Source organism: Uranotaenia lowii, chromosome 3 (genome assembly GCF_029784155.1).
Source record: "Uranotaenia lowii strain MFRU-FL chromosome 3, ASM2978415v1, whole genome shotgun sequence".
NCBI classification, from domain to species: Eukaryota; Metazoa; Arthropoda; class Insecta; order Diptera; family Culicidae; genus Uranotaenia; species Uranotaenia lowii.
In genome coordinates, this window is record NC_073693.1 from 311,783,618 (window position 1) to 311,797,265 (window position 13,648).

Here is a 13,648-nt window from a genome sequence, read left to right on the forward strand (position 1 = left end):
AACTTTGGACATTTGTTCTTCAGAAATACAGAAACTACTGGACCGATTAATGTGAAAATTGTAAATTTTCACTTGCTGATTGAAATTTAGACCCGAACATCGAATTTCAATAAGATAAGATTAAGCTTGCCGGATTGTTGCCCAATTATGTTAATTTTATTTGCAAAATTGTGCAGAATTTGTTATTGTTAATGCATAAATTCATAAATAAAGTTACACTTCTCTATCGAAATGTATCGCTTCAAGTTCAATATTTCAAAACATGACAAGCAGAGCTTTGATTTCATTAGAATGACTTTGAACTCCAAACTCACTTTCCGAGATGCATATCCTTCATAAAACCACTCACCAGATAACAGAAAGAAAAAATGAGATAAACCTCAAACCTCAATTCAACCTTATATTCTGTTTGAAAGTTAAATTAAAACCGATTACACCGTTTTTTTACAGTTTATTGGTTGGCTCAAAAAAAAAAAAACAATACTCGCATTCCTTTAGAGAAAGAAAGTGCCTAACAATTTCACGGTATTTATCACCGGATGCCAATGGAAGGAGAAAAATTGACCGAAACTTTTCCCTTCCATCTTATGCTTATTGCTGAGTCAGTTTATCTTATTATGAGCTCAGAAGAGCCGTTCATAATCATCGGTGAATAAATTATCATGTATAATTTATTGTTCTCCTCCACTTTTGCCACCAACTTATGAAATTCCGTCAAGAAACGTAGTGGCACCTCTTTTGACGTTAAGTGTAAAGTGATGCGATTTTGGGTTATTTTTACAATATTTAGAATTGAACATTTTACAGAAGCTTTCAATGAATTACGATAGATTAAAAACAAATTAACCATCTCTATTTCAATTCGAAATAAGTACTCCCAAAACCTAAAAAATGCGCATCACCCAATAGTCTTAGTCAAATAAATGAAAAATACCTCCCTGTTTTTTGCCACTGCCTTTCAATTACCTGCACACCCCGATTATCCACCAATTAGCAAATTTCAGCGAACCGTAACAAGAAAATTACACCATTTTGCTACCGCAACGGGAATTTCAGGAGGCTGGAAACAGCATCAATTGAATAAAATAGACGACTGTGAAAAGGAGAAAAAAACCAACAGAAAAATTCTCACCGGCAGCATGCAAATCTCGGCTTCAGGAATTGGCTTCGCCGAATAAATCTCGGATTTGCATTTCATCGAGCCGAAATTTGAATAATTTGCATGGAAAAGAAGCGGCGGAATTCCAATTGGCACCGAACCTGAGCGAACGTGTGCGTGATATTTGATGTGCCAGACTAGTGTGTGGGAGGCTTGATGATTGCCCGTATCAGATTACAACGAATGAAATATCGATGATGAAAGTAAATTGCACTCTTATTTCACGGTGCGATACCTACGAAATGTTATAAAAATGATGGGATTTATTGATAGATGGTTCGATAACAAAAACTCTTTTATCGAACTTAAAGTAGGTAAGTCGATTTTATTTTTTAATTTTCATACTATTATAGGGATGTTGAACTTTAAAGATTTTTACAATCAAATATATTGAAAAGAATACTGCAAATATATTGAAAAGAATACTTTCAGTCAATTCAAATAATTCTGTTACTTTTAAACAAACATTTGTTTACTAAACTTTAAGGTAAGATTAGTTTAATATTATTTGTAGTAACTATTTAGACCGTTAACGAAGAGAAATAAGAACATGTTGTCGTTTTGGTTCGTAAAACTGAAAAAAAAGTCATTTTTTTGAGTAGGTTATTTATTTGAATTCAACACCACAACTTTTGACACTTGAATCGATTGCGAAGCGCTATGATTAACTACGTAAAAAATCAATAATTCTAAGAAGTGTTTCGAAAAATGCAACACTTTTTTTTGTAAATGCACCATTTTTTAATGTTCTGTCAAGTGATTTTTGAGAGCGTCTAATGAAAAAGCTTTTCGAGATTAAAATTTGAGCAACACGTGCGCCATCTATAATGCATACTATTAACCATCCCTTTTTTCATATCATGGCTATTTTTGATGTTTAATGTCAGTACAACTTTGTTAGAGCTTTTAAACATCACTAGAGCTCTGATGAAGCTAAAATCTGGCTATTCATGACTAATTATAAAACCTTGGTGCTGTCACTAAAGCTTTTATAAAACATGTTAGCAATTTCCGAATCCGATTCTGTGAGATTCCGTGAGTTTCCCGAATATTTTTTATTTTTTCTGTAACCATGATGGTTGACTAATGCTGATCGCGTTAATGAGATATAATCTGAAAAAATTAATTACAAAAAAAAAAACAATATTTCAACCATATTATGAGCATCTTTTCTACTGCCAGTGAAGATTTTAAGTAAAATCACAGAGAACAGACATACAAGCTAGCCCACGAAAGTTGTGTAAAAATCCCAACACCCTTTTTGAACCATTTTTTTGTCTTTTGGCTGGGCCACCAGATGACTCCAAACACACCAAAGAGAACTGTCAAACCAAAGCTGACTAAGTTTCAGTCAGTTTTCTAAAGGTCGTATGTGCTGCTTAGCATGCTTCAAGAAAATCGCTGTTGAAGTTTCGTTCGAAACTTGATGAACGAACGTTCATTATGTTGCATGAAAAAAATAATCATAAAAGTTAGATATTATCATTTTCCTTCAAATTTGTTAGAAATACATAGTTTTAAACAGCTGGATGCTAAAGTGATATGTGAAAGTAACCCGCTTTGAGATGCCTAGAATCAATACTGCTGGGTAAGACTGATCGTCAAGAATGTTCTTGTATTTGACTGGACATAGGTGATGCATTGTCTTACATAAATTACTGTTCAAGAAGTGCAAAACTTAAACCGAAGCTGTTAGTTATCTTAACATTCATTGTAGTGCAAAAATAAAGAAAGTGAAATTTTGCCCGTTAAAAGTAACTCTGATTTCATTAATTTAGCAATACAGCCATCCATTTTATTTAGACATTGGATTCATTTTTTGTGAGCTCATATACGATTTCGCCTTTTTGAAAACTGGGCACTTTAATGTTGATTTGTAACTTTTGAATGGCGCAATAGATGGAACTGTTTGTAGTCAATTTCTAACGTATTTTTTTGGGTGATAGCATTTGAAATTTTACACACTTTTTTAACGATTTTTTGTTCGAGCTTGTACGTCTGTTCTCTGTGGTTAAATGTGTAATAAAAAGTATCATAAAATATATGAGCCTCGTCAAACCTTTAGAAAACAGAAGTTTTAAAAAAATATTTATTCTCAAGGGCAAAAATAAAATTAAAAATATTTCACGAAAAATATTTTCCAATTAATGTTATTGTAAAACATGACATAATGACGCAAACATAAAACGTTCGAATTTGGATCCGTAAGTAAGTTAGTAGTACAAACATAATACAATTGATTGAAAATAGGTCTGAAAAATATTTTCAACGCTTGACATTATGAATCCATCAACATGGCGTTATTTTGTGCCCTTCGATCTAGCAACCAATGCTTTATTGATTAGTGTTTTGGTGCCGTCCTATTATTTTGTGTTAGTGTATAGTTTGTATAGAGTTGTTTTTGACATTTCTTACGCACACTTGCTGAGCGTGTACGGATGAGACGGGACAATTAACCTCAAAAACTCTCTATACAAAAAACGGGCCGTCGATCGTCACGCATGGTTGTTTTGAGGTTAATTGTCCCAAAACTGAAAAGTGTTGGTAAAACAACCTGCATAATATTACGAACACTATCACCGGCAAATACGACTATAGCAGTTCGGCAGACGTCAAAGTTAGATCCATCCGAAAGTGATCTAAAAAGGCTTTCGGATAGATATAAGCTCTGTTCACTGCTCGAACAGGAGCTTTTTCTTTTCTATGACCACATACTTATACAAAATGGAACTGTTTGTATCAGAAGATTTTCAGTTTACTTTGTGCTTAGATTCTCCACTTTTTACACAACACAAATGTGAAGACAGTCCAAATCAATCACCCGCCGTGTTAAGATCGCACTAATAAAACCCCCCAATTCGAATCGAAATAAAAGTTGAGTTTTGAAGTTTAAGTGAAAACTAAATCGCCGCGAATTCTAAATTTCGTCCGAAAGTGTTCCGGTGCCAAAACAATTAGTTATGGTCATAAAAACTTGAACGTTTCTCTGGCAAGCCATTCTGACTTTAATTCATCGTCGTTTTTGATGTTTTAAGGTGGATTTAAGAATCAAAAACGTTTTTTACCAGTTTTCCAGACGTTTTGTGCTGCTCTGGCTTTCGCTCCTCTTCAGTGGACACTAAAATTATATTTTGAACAATGAATTTTTATCTTATTTACAACATTTAAAATCTTACACACTACTGGGATTCGTCTATACTAATTTGATTCGGGATATTTTGTATTTTTTTTCGTTTATATTTGTATGTTAGTGTTTAAGACAATTATGTAATTACAGAGTCGTTAGCAGTCTAAAATAACAGGAGTCTGTCTGCCTATAGACTACATTGTCGTCACCTCTTAGGCGTCGTACACAAATTACGTAACGCAAAAAATCTAGAATTTAGACCCCCTCCCCCCTGTGTAACAATAAGTAACGTTTAATAAGACCCCCCTTCTACAGTTACGTAACGCAAAATACCCCCTCCCCCCATATTCAATTTTGAAATTAAAAGTAAAGGAACACAAAAGTTTATTTGATGCATTTTTATTCTGAAACGTTTTTATACTACAGTGAAAAATATCAAAAGAAAAAAAAATAAAAAACAGCATCGGTCCAATTTCGGCGAGTTGTTCAGAAATCACTTGTTGCTGCGTATCCGGATTTTCTTTTGATTTGTTTCAAATAAGCACCGCCTGATCCTGACACTTCTTCTTGCTGCGCTCTGGATGGGCTTTAACGATAGCGTTGTGAAGGCGTTGAAACAGGTCGTTTTTAACCATTTTGCGGTCTTCTGGAAGCTGTATTAACATTGAATGATATGCAATTATACGAGATAATATTCTAACAATGAAACTCACTTCTTTCTATTTGAGGAAATTGCACACAGTCAGTTACACTGCACTTAAACACTGAATGAGCTGCAGTCGATGACGTGACAGTAAAATAAACAAAATAGCAAAGCTCACTTCATTTCATTCGCGCAATGCGCACACAAACAGAAAAACGCTTTTTCTGAATCTAAATTTATTTACAAAATACTTAACCACCATTGACGCTTTCGAACAAGGGGTGCGTAGATTTGCTCGCCAAAAAAAGAAAAAATCTTTTCTTTATGTTTTTTTTTCATTAATTTGTTACGTAACTGAACCAAGTACCCCCCTCCCCCCTATGTAACAGCAAGTAACGCAGACTCATCCCCCCTCCCCCCATACATGCGTTACGTAATTTGTGTACGACGCCTTATCATAATGAAAGACAGCTTACCACCCTGTAATTACAGTATGCATATACACAAACACTAACTTACAAATGTAAATGAAAACTAAAACAAAATTTTCCGATTCAAATTATTATAGACGAAAGCCAGTAGTTTGTAAGATTTTCAGTTTTGTACATAAGATAAAAAAAAATCATTGTTCAAAATATAATTTTAGTGTTCACTGAAGAGGAGCGAAAGCCAAGATAGAAACGTCTAGACAACTGGTAAAAATCGTTTTTGATTCTAAAATCCACCCAAAAAGGTCGAATGTGAATTATTGTCACATTAAAGCGCGGCCATAAACAAAATTCCAAAGACAACATCATACTTGTCACTGTGAAAACGCTTGTCTCACCTTTTGCGTTGACCTAACTACATATTAAACTGAGTCGATTTGGGGTCATTTTTGAATTTCTCAAACCCTGGGATCTTAAAAGCTTCGTCTTGGTCCAAAACTCATCCATGATTTTTTGCAGAATTTTCAAGTAACGTTTACATGAGTTAATTTGAACTTTTTGGTTTGTGTGGGAAAATTGAATATTTTGTAAGGCTATGATCATTTAGTATCCGGGCACTTTATTTCGGTAATAGCTGCTTTCATAGAGCTCGGATATGCAAAACTTTAGTAGCGTTGTGTTGGTTACAAAAGGGACTATCTTGCCTATTTTTGATAGATTTTTAAGTTAACGTGTGTATGAGATATTTACGATGCAAAAAGACATGGTTAAAATAATTTTGCACAAATTTGTGCCTTTTACGCATTTTGTGCCTCGAAAATTCTTCATTGTTGACTCGAAAGCTCATGAGCTGTTGATTTTTTTCTGATTTTTTTCCGGACCAAATGGTTAAGAAGTATAAGGAGCCACTTTAGAATCCACACGAAGTTCAAATCAACCTTCGGAGTGCAACCCTTGATCTTAAATATGGTAAAAAGGTTATGGTTATTTGGGATAACTGAAAGAAAACTCCCTAAATAATGCAAAAAATCCATTTCCGGCAGGCAAAAAGTGTTACCTGACTAGTAGACACCAAGTAAATAACTAATAATGATTAGTTCCAATGATCGCAATCTTTGCATTTGGTTTTTACGCAATATGACAGATGTGTTCTGATGGACAAAAAAAAATTATGTTAAAACCGGATTTAAGAGATCAAATTCTTCGAGATACCAACTCATGAAAAGGTTCCAACCAGATTCCAATTGCTTTTTCCAGATGAGTTTGTGTAAAATATTATGATTTTGCAAAGGTTTTTGCAAAATAAATCAATACATGACTGAAAAAAGTGTGCAAAGATAAAAAAGAGATTTTATGAAAAAGTTAGAGTATTTTTTAAAATCATTGATAAATATTTTATTTAATATTTTTAGTTTAAATTTCATATTAACACCTTCATTTCCTACATAGAAAGTTTTTCGATCAAATGAATAGTTTTTAAAATACACACGTTTGTAACTGCCCGGATACTAAATGATCATAGCCTTACTGAAAAATCAACTTCATTTTTTATTCTTCCGTGGAACCGAGCCAGCTGACAGTTTTTTGTGCCAATTTATAAAATTCCGAAAAGAAATTTTCCGCCGAACAACTTTGTAGAATATCATAACTTCGTATCTTATTAAACTGGTCTAAGGCTCATTTCAAATTGCCAAAAATGTTTCGAGCGCTATCTAGCATTTTATTTTTGAACTAATAAGCTTTTTCGAACTAGAAAGCTACCAGACCCCACATAACCATCTACTTGAGCTTTCGCGAAATTCGATCAATGTTCCCAGGTTTTTTTTTTACGTTGATGGATGTGTTTATACAAATCTATTTGTTCTTATGTGTTTCAAAAATCGGGTTAATTCTTTCTTATACATAAGGTAATTTGTGGCACTTAGCCCAAATGATTGACATGCTCTCGAAGATTCTTTTCCTGAGTAGACTGAGTAGTTAAGTTAAATAATAATTTTCGTAATTCTTTTACACCTTTTTGATTATTTCTGAATATTTTTATTAAAGAAAGTTCATCATATTTTTTTTTATTTTCTTCATTTGATCATTATTTATTATGTAGGTAGCTTTTTAATTCATTAACTCATTCGTTGAACATTCAATCACTATAGACGAACGTGGCTCTTATTGGGGCTTATTCTGCGACGCAAGTGACGTGACTCACGAAATTTCACTTCTTCGTCCTGACTCCAGAAAATGCTTTAGCAATGAAATTTGTGTATCGATGAGTTCTGAAGACCAATAGCAGCTCACACGAACGAAAATTTCGAGAATAGAACGGCTATTTAAGCCAGCAAAACGATATGAAATCTCGTGAGTCACGTCACTCGCGTCGCAGAATAAGCCCCATTGATGATAATTATTATAGATAGTTGATTTCTTGTGTAATATGAAGCTTAAAAGCTAGTGATAAATTGTATAATCATTCATTTTAGTCCAACTATTTCAATGACTAAAATAATTCAAACATCAACATTTTTATAATGCTGCGTATAGAAAAAAAATTTAAATAAAGGTACAAGCAAAGACATTATGACAAGGAGTAACAGTAAGTGGTTGTATAATCAGATTTTTAACCAGTAAATGATAAATTCAAGTGCGTAGGGAAGAATGCAACCATAAACTAAATTTCATTATAACAAAAATTAAGTGCGTCAATAAGGATATGAACAAATTGGCCTACGAAGTTTTTTATACTGATTGAATTTAGTCCATATTTAGGCGTTTATCAGATTGCGAAAAGCTGAAACTTAAAAGGTTTATTTATGTATGTATATAAAATCTTTGACGATTCGTTTGAAAATTAACTATCGTGAACACATTTTTATCATTCTGAACTTAGACATTTCCTCTGTTTGGTTGATAGTACACAATATTTTATTTTTCTTTTAGCTCGGAAATTTGAACATTTAAAGATATTAGATGAATGAAGATGTTCTAATATTATCATTAAAGAAGTACAATTTAAAATAAGCTCAGAATTATTATTCAGATTCTTTATTGTTAAATCAGTATGTTCACAGAATTTATGGAATGCTTTTATTTTGTGTAAGAGCGATTAATAGAGAATCAATTAAATTAAAACAATAATAGGCAGGTCAAACTGAAAAAAAAAACATTAAACAAATTGAAACTTTTTCAATACAATCTTTTGCTGCCCAAGTAATCATTTTATATGATTTTGATCATTCCGCAGTATTTTTTCTCGTCCATTCAATATAAAAAAAAACAGTTCGTTTATTAAAAAATGAAGGAAATTGCTAGAAGAGTAGGATTCGATTTGAGTGTTCGATCACACTAGTCAAAAGTGTCGCCTGATCATATCCTTTCTCCCAAATCTCCAAACCAAATTTTTTGCTAGGATGCAGAGGTAACCTCGGTCCTAATGCGCAAATTTGTTCTTTTATTCCTTTCTCTCTTTTTCAACCTATCCATTGACTACTAGGACGTGGCCGGCGCCGTTATTGACGTCCAAAGAGAGAGCATCAGTTTTGTGCAGTGTGAATGAGCTGCTAGTCCCAAGCACCATTCATTTGACCTCTGAACAAAATTTATGGCCTCGGTCAATCACGGAGTAGCAACCATTGGCGATGTGGAATTCGTTCTACTGAGCCACGCCTGCGATCGTGGTTTTCGAAATGCTGATTAATAATTATTTGACTCAATATATGCACTCAAAACACGATTAATTTCAATAAGTAGATACCACATACAGATCAAGAGATTTTTTTTTTCTCAAAGCATATGATGAAGCATTTCGGATTCAATGATTTAAGGTGGATGTGAGTAGTCAATCAAGCTAAGCTAAGCTAAGCTATCATAACTTCGTATCTTATTAAACAAAAAAGGTATTAGCTGTTTAAGACCAAGCCCACCAATGGTTGCTAAACCACAATTCGAGTACATTCAGCAACATATCTATCAACCCATCATCGCACCAACAGTCGCTAACTCGATTCGAGAAATAGCATTCGAGCAGTAGGTTGTTACAGGATGCGTTTATGTAGCAACCCGGTAGCAACGCAGCCTTTCGTCACTATCAGAAAATAAACAAACACAAATACCAACCTGGATGGCAGCAATGGGTGCGAAAATCAGTAAGTAGATAAAAACGCAACCAATCAAAACATCTAAAATACCGACCGAAATAGCAACTGGCGGCGGGCTTGGTCTAACAGAGGTATGCCTTTTCGCATTGATAAATAATAAATTCAAGTGACATCACTCCTGGAGTCTCGCGAAGTATAGCATGAAAAGTAGCCATGCAATATCTCGCCAGGCACCCAGCAGGGATGTCAATTGAATTTATTGTTTATCAATGCGAAAAGACACACCTCTGCTAAACAGCTAATAACTTTTTTGACTAATGAGATATGAAGTTACGGTCTTGTACAAAGTTGTTCAGCGGAAAATTTCCTTTCGGAATTTTATAAATTGGCACAAAAACTGTCAGCTGGGTCGGTTCCACGGAAGAATAAAAAATGATGTTGATTTTTCAGTAAAAAATATTCAATTTTCCCATACAAACTTAAAAGTTCAAATTTACTCATGTAAACGGTACTTAAAAATTCTGCAAAAAATCATGGATGAGTTTTGGACCAAGACGAAGCTTTTTAGACCCCAGGGTTTGAGAAATTCAAAAGTGATCCCAAATCGACTCAGTCTAATCCATATGTCAATAACATGATTAAATAGGAAATTTTCCTGGCTATAATCATCAAAGTGATACAAATTGAGAGAAATGAGTTGGAATGTCCCAATTTCATTTCTCACTTCTTATCATTGATTGTAACAAGACCAGAAAAAGTACTCTACCAATTAAGCGAAGAATATTTAAATCATCAGGATGGTCAATTTTCAGTAAAAATTCAATCGTTTGCAAAAATTTGATCAAGATATTCTTGATTAGAAAGCAGTTAAAGGGTTTTATTTTTTAGATTGGAAATTATATCACCTGTGGTTTACGATTTTTTTTTGCAAATTTTGGAATCTGAATTACCTCGATTGTTCGATTTTGTGCAGTGTAGATTGTTTACAAGTTTGTTGCATGCAAGCTTTTGTCCGTTTTTTTTTTAATTTATGAAAATTTTTAGTTAATTTTTATTACAATCCTCCTTCGTGATGTTTCATCTTCAAGTTACAAAAGACGGATTTCTGATTTGATTCGGCCTTTTTAAAAAAGATGGCATCTGTTTTACTTGAAATTTTTGTTACCCATTTCATATTTTGTGCAATGCAACATCTCGAATATGTGTATGATCTAGGCAGAAAAATTTAGAAAAATTATTTTAAGCATTTTAAGGCACTGCTTGAATTCTGTTCATGACGCGATGTGATTTTTTGTTTTCATTAAAGTGAGGAAATGACATTCCAGGAGCAACCCAAGAATGCAGAAATCTACAGACAAATGTTTGCAGTGTTTTATACTTAATTGAACAAGTGCAAACTTTAAGAAAACGAAATAAAAAATTCGTGAAAAATCTGATGACTGGAGACCTGAAAACATACGGTGAATTGAGAAAATATATTCAAATATTAGTATGACATCAAATTATTCAAATAAAAAATTGTTTAAAACAAAGATTATGTTGAGATTAATATCATATTTCCTCTTGATCGAAAAAAAAAATCAATGAAAAACTTAAGGTTCAGTTCGTTTACTTTCGAGTCGATGATGAGACAAATCTTCGACAAAAACTCAAAATTCGACCTTATTTTTACATACACGAATGCCTCCCAAAACGCTAACCTATGCAATCAAACATGATCAAAAGATAGAAATTTATTTTTAGTTTTTTATATGACACTTTATTATCCTTGTGGTACCCGTGTATGAGGTTTAACAATCGAATAACAGTGAAAAGTGTGAAATCCTTCAGAAATCATTAAAAAGGATAAAAGATCATCAGCAAAGATATGTCATTTTGATATCCAGGTGAATTATTTAGAATTTGGATTCATATATAAGAAAAAGCCCTATTTGTTTCTTAATTTCCCCCCTCGCCCCAACGAAGTTCTCACACTAACTTAGCTCAAAATATAAATTATTAAATTTTCAAGAAAAGCGAGATATATTTTCTTTTTCAATATAAAATTCCACAAATGCTCTTTACTTCAGATTATCCTTAACAAATTTGTGTAAAAGATTAATTTTTTTAATGTCAATAAACCATCCAGAACATTTAAACACTCTACAATCAATTTGTAAAATACTATTTCTGGTCTTAGTACTATCAGTTGTGATGAGAAGTTTTATTGGATTTTTTTTAAATGAAAAGTGTTGGAATGTCACAAACAGAGTGTTTATTACACATTTCCTTATCCTGATCAATTTGACATATCACGCTATTGACATATTTTGGATCAGCGCCAAAGGTAAGTCAAACGTTTTTACAGTGATTAGTATGATTTTGTCTTTGAAAAACATTTAAAAGATTAAAAAATATTCAAAAAAATAAATTGTTGATGGATTTTTTCAAATATGGGCTCAAACGAAAAGGGAAAGTTTAGCGATGCTTATTTTTTTTAAAGTTAAGTTTTCTCCTAGAAACACCGTGGCGTAGGATGAGTTTCTCATTTCTAAGTTGTAAATCATCAGTGCAGTAAATGAGGACAAACTTTTAAAGTTTTATATGTGAGGGATTGGGTGTGAATGTCCGGTGCAATGAAAACAATGCTTGATAAATTTTTACGTTTGCTATAATTAGGTTTACGAGTTTGCTTCTAGCCTTCGTCGGTATCGGACGTATTTTACTCTCGATCATCGTTCAAAAGGCAACGATTTTTTTTCCATCGATAAGGTGTTGTAGAGCGCGTGGTGATGAGCCCATCACCGGGTGACCATCCTAACCGGACAATTCCGGAATGGATGGATCCCCAAAGTTTACACGGTCGTTTATATTATTTGACGCTTCAAGGTGCTAAAGGAAAACAACTGCCAAAAAACCCGTTCTTAATTGGACGTTCCATCGAGAATTTTGCGGGTAACATTGAAGGAGCTTTCTTCGAAAAATCCCGGAACTGGTACGTGCTTAAGATCAGGAATAAAAACCAAGGAAGATTGCTGACAACATTGACCACCCTATTAGACGGTACACCGATCATGATTGGTCGTCATCCAAGCTTAAATCAACGGAAACTAGTCGTCACCTGCCGAGAAGTGGACGGAATGGATGATAAAGTCTTGTTGGAAGAACTCTCGCCTCAAAAAGTTATTGATGTCCGCCGCATTACAAAAAAAACCACTACTGGAATCATAGGTACCTCAACGTTGATTCTTACGATCAACAGCACCATTATCCCGGAATTTATCAATTTCGGACTCCTACGCGTTCGAACACGAATTTACTATTCGCAGCCTTTATTATGTCGACAATGCTTGCAATACGGTCACCCTAAAAGCCGTTGCAAGAATCTGTTGGCATGCAAAAATTGTTCTAGAACACATGAAAGCGCAAACTGCAAAGCCGAACCCTTTTGTGGGAACTGCAAAACAACAGGTCATTCCCCTTTAGATAGAAAGTGTCCCATATGGACAGCAGAATCGACAGCTCTTAAGCTCAGCACCGATAAAAACATCACGATCTACGAAGCCCGACGAATGGTACACACGAGCAGCAACACAACCAGCTACGCGGATGCAGTGAAAACCAACCAAACACAAAAGAGTACAACACATCAGCAGCAAGTTAATAAAAACGAAGAACCAATCCAACAGACGAGCCAGAACCAGAAAAGAACACTTGAAAAACCGCACACTCCAACAGCACCGCAACAATCTTTCCAGACTGATATCACCAGTTTGGATTCAGATTCACCGCCTAGAAAAAGGACCCCTCTTCCAACCTCTGTTCCTGCAACTTCGTCCCTAGAAGTTGTTCGCGAAGATATGGTTACAAACTCTTCTCGATCAGTCGTGACGCGCAGTATGCAGCAGGCGCGGCGGCCACCAGAGACACCCAAATAACCCTTCCTTCTCACTTCCTTCCTCTTCCTATTTCCTCCAATAATCCCGTTCCCAATAATTGAATTGACCCTCGGCACATTATTACTTAGATATTTAAGTTAAATGCCTAATAAACGTTATGTTAAGACAAACAAAAAAAAATAATTAGGTTTACGGTAGATTTTCCTAATAAAGATGTGTGATTATTTATAATAAAATTTCTTTTCAATTCGAAAATAAACTAATAAATTCCGACTGATTGATTTAAATTTATCATGATTTCTATGTGTATTCAAACTTATTAGAC

General features: G+C 34.0%; 2 protein-coding genes across 2 annotated transcripts in view; one reads left to right on the plus strand and one right to left on the minus strand.

Moving 5' to 3' along the window:
- Positions 1-1,198, minus strand: part of LOC129753731 (homeobox protein Wariai-like) — a 41,922-nt gene extending 40,724 nt beyond the window's left edge. Inside the window, exon 1 of the mRNA XM_055749574.1 lies at positions 1,133-1,198. Coding sequence (XP_055605549.1) covers positions 1,133-1,198 — 66 coding nt within the window. The remainder of the gene's footprint in view (positions 1-1,132) is intronic.
- Positions 1,199-12,216: 11,018 nt separating this feature from the next.
- On the plus strand, positions 12,217-13,362 carry LOC129753732 (uncharacterized). The gene has a single exon (XM_055749575.1). It carries the CDS (start codon positions 12,217-12,219, stop codon positions 13,360-13,362), a length of 1,146 nt encoding a protein of 381 aa, XP_055605550.1.
- The last annotated feature ends 286 nt before the right edge of the window (positions 13,363-13,648 follow it).

What these genes read in the sequence shown, in the direction of transcription:
- LOC129753732 (XM_055749575.1), top strand. Translation starts at nt 12,217, where the DNA reads ATGAGCCCATCACCGGGTGACCATCCTAACCGGACAATTCCGGAATGG.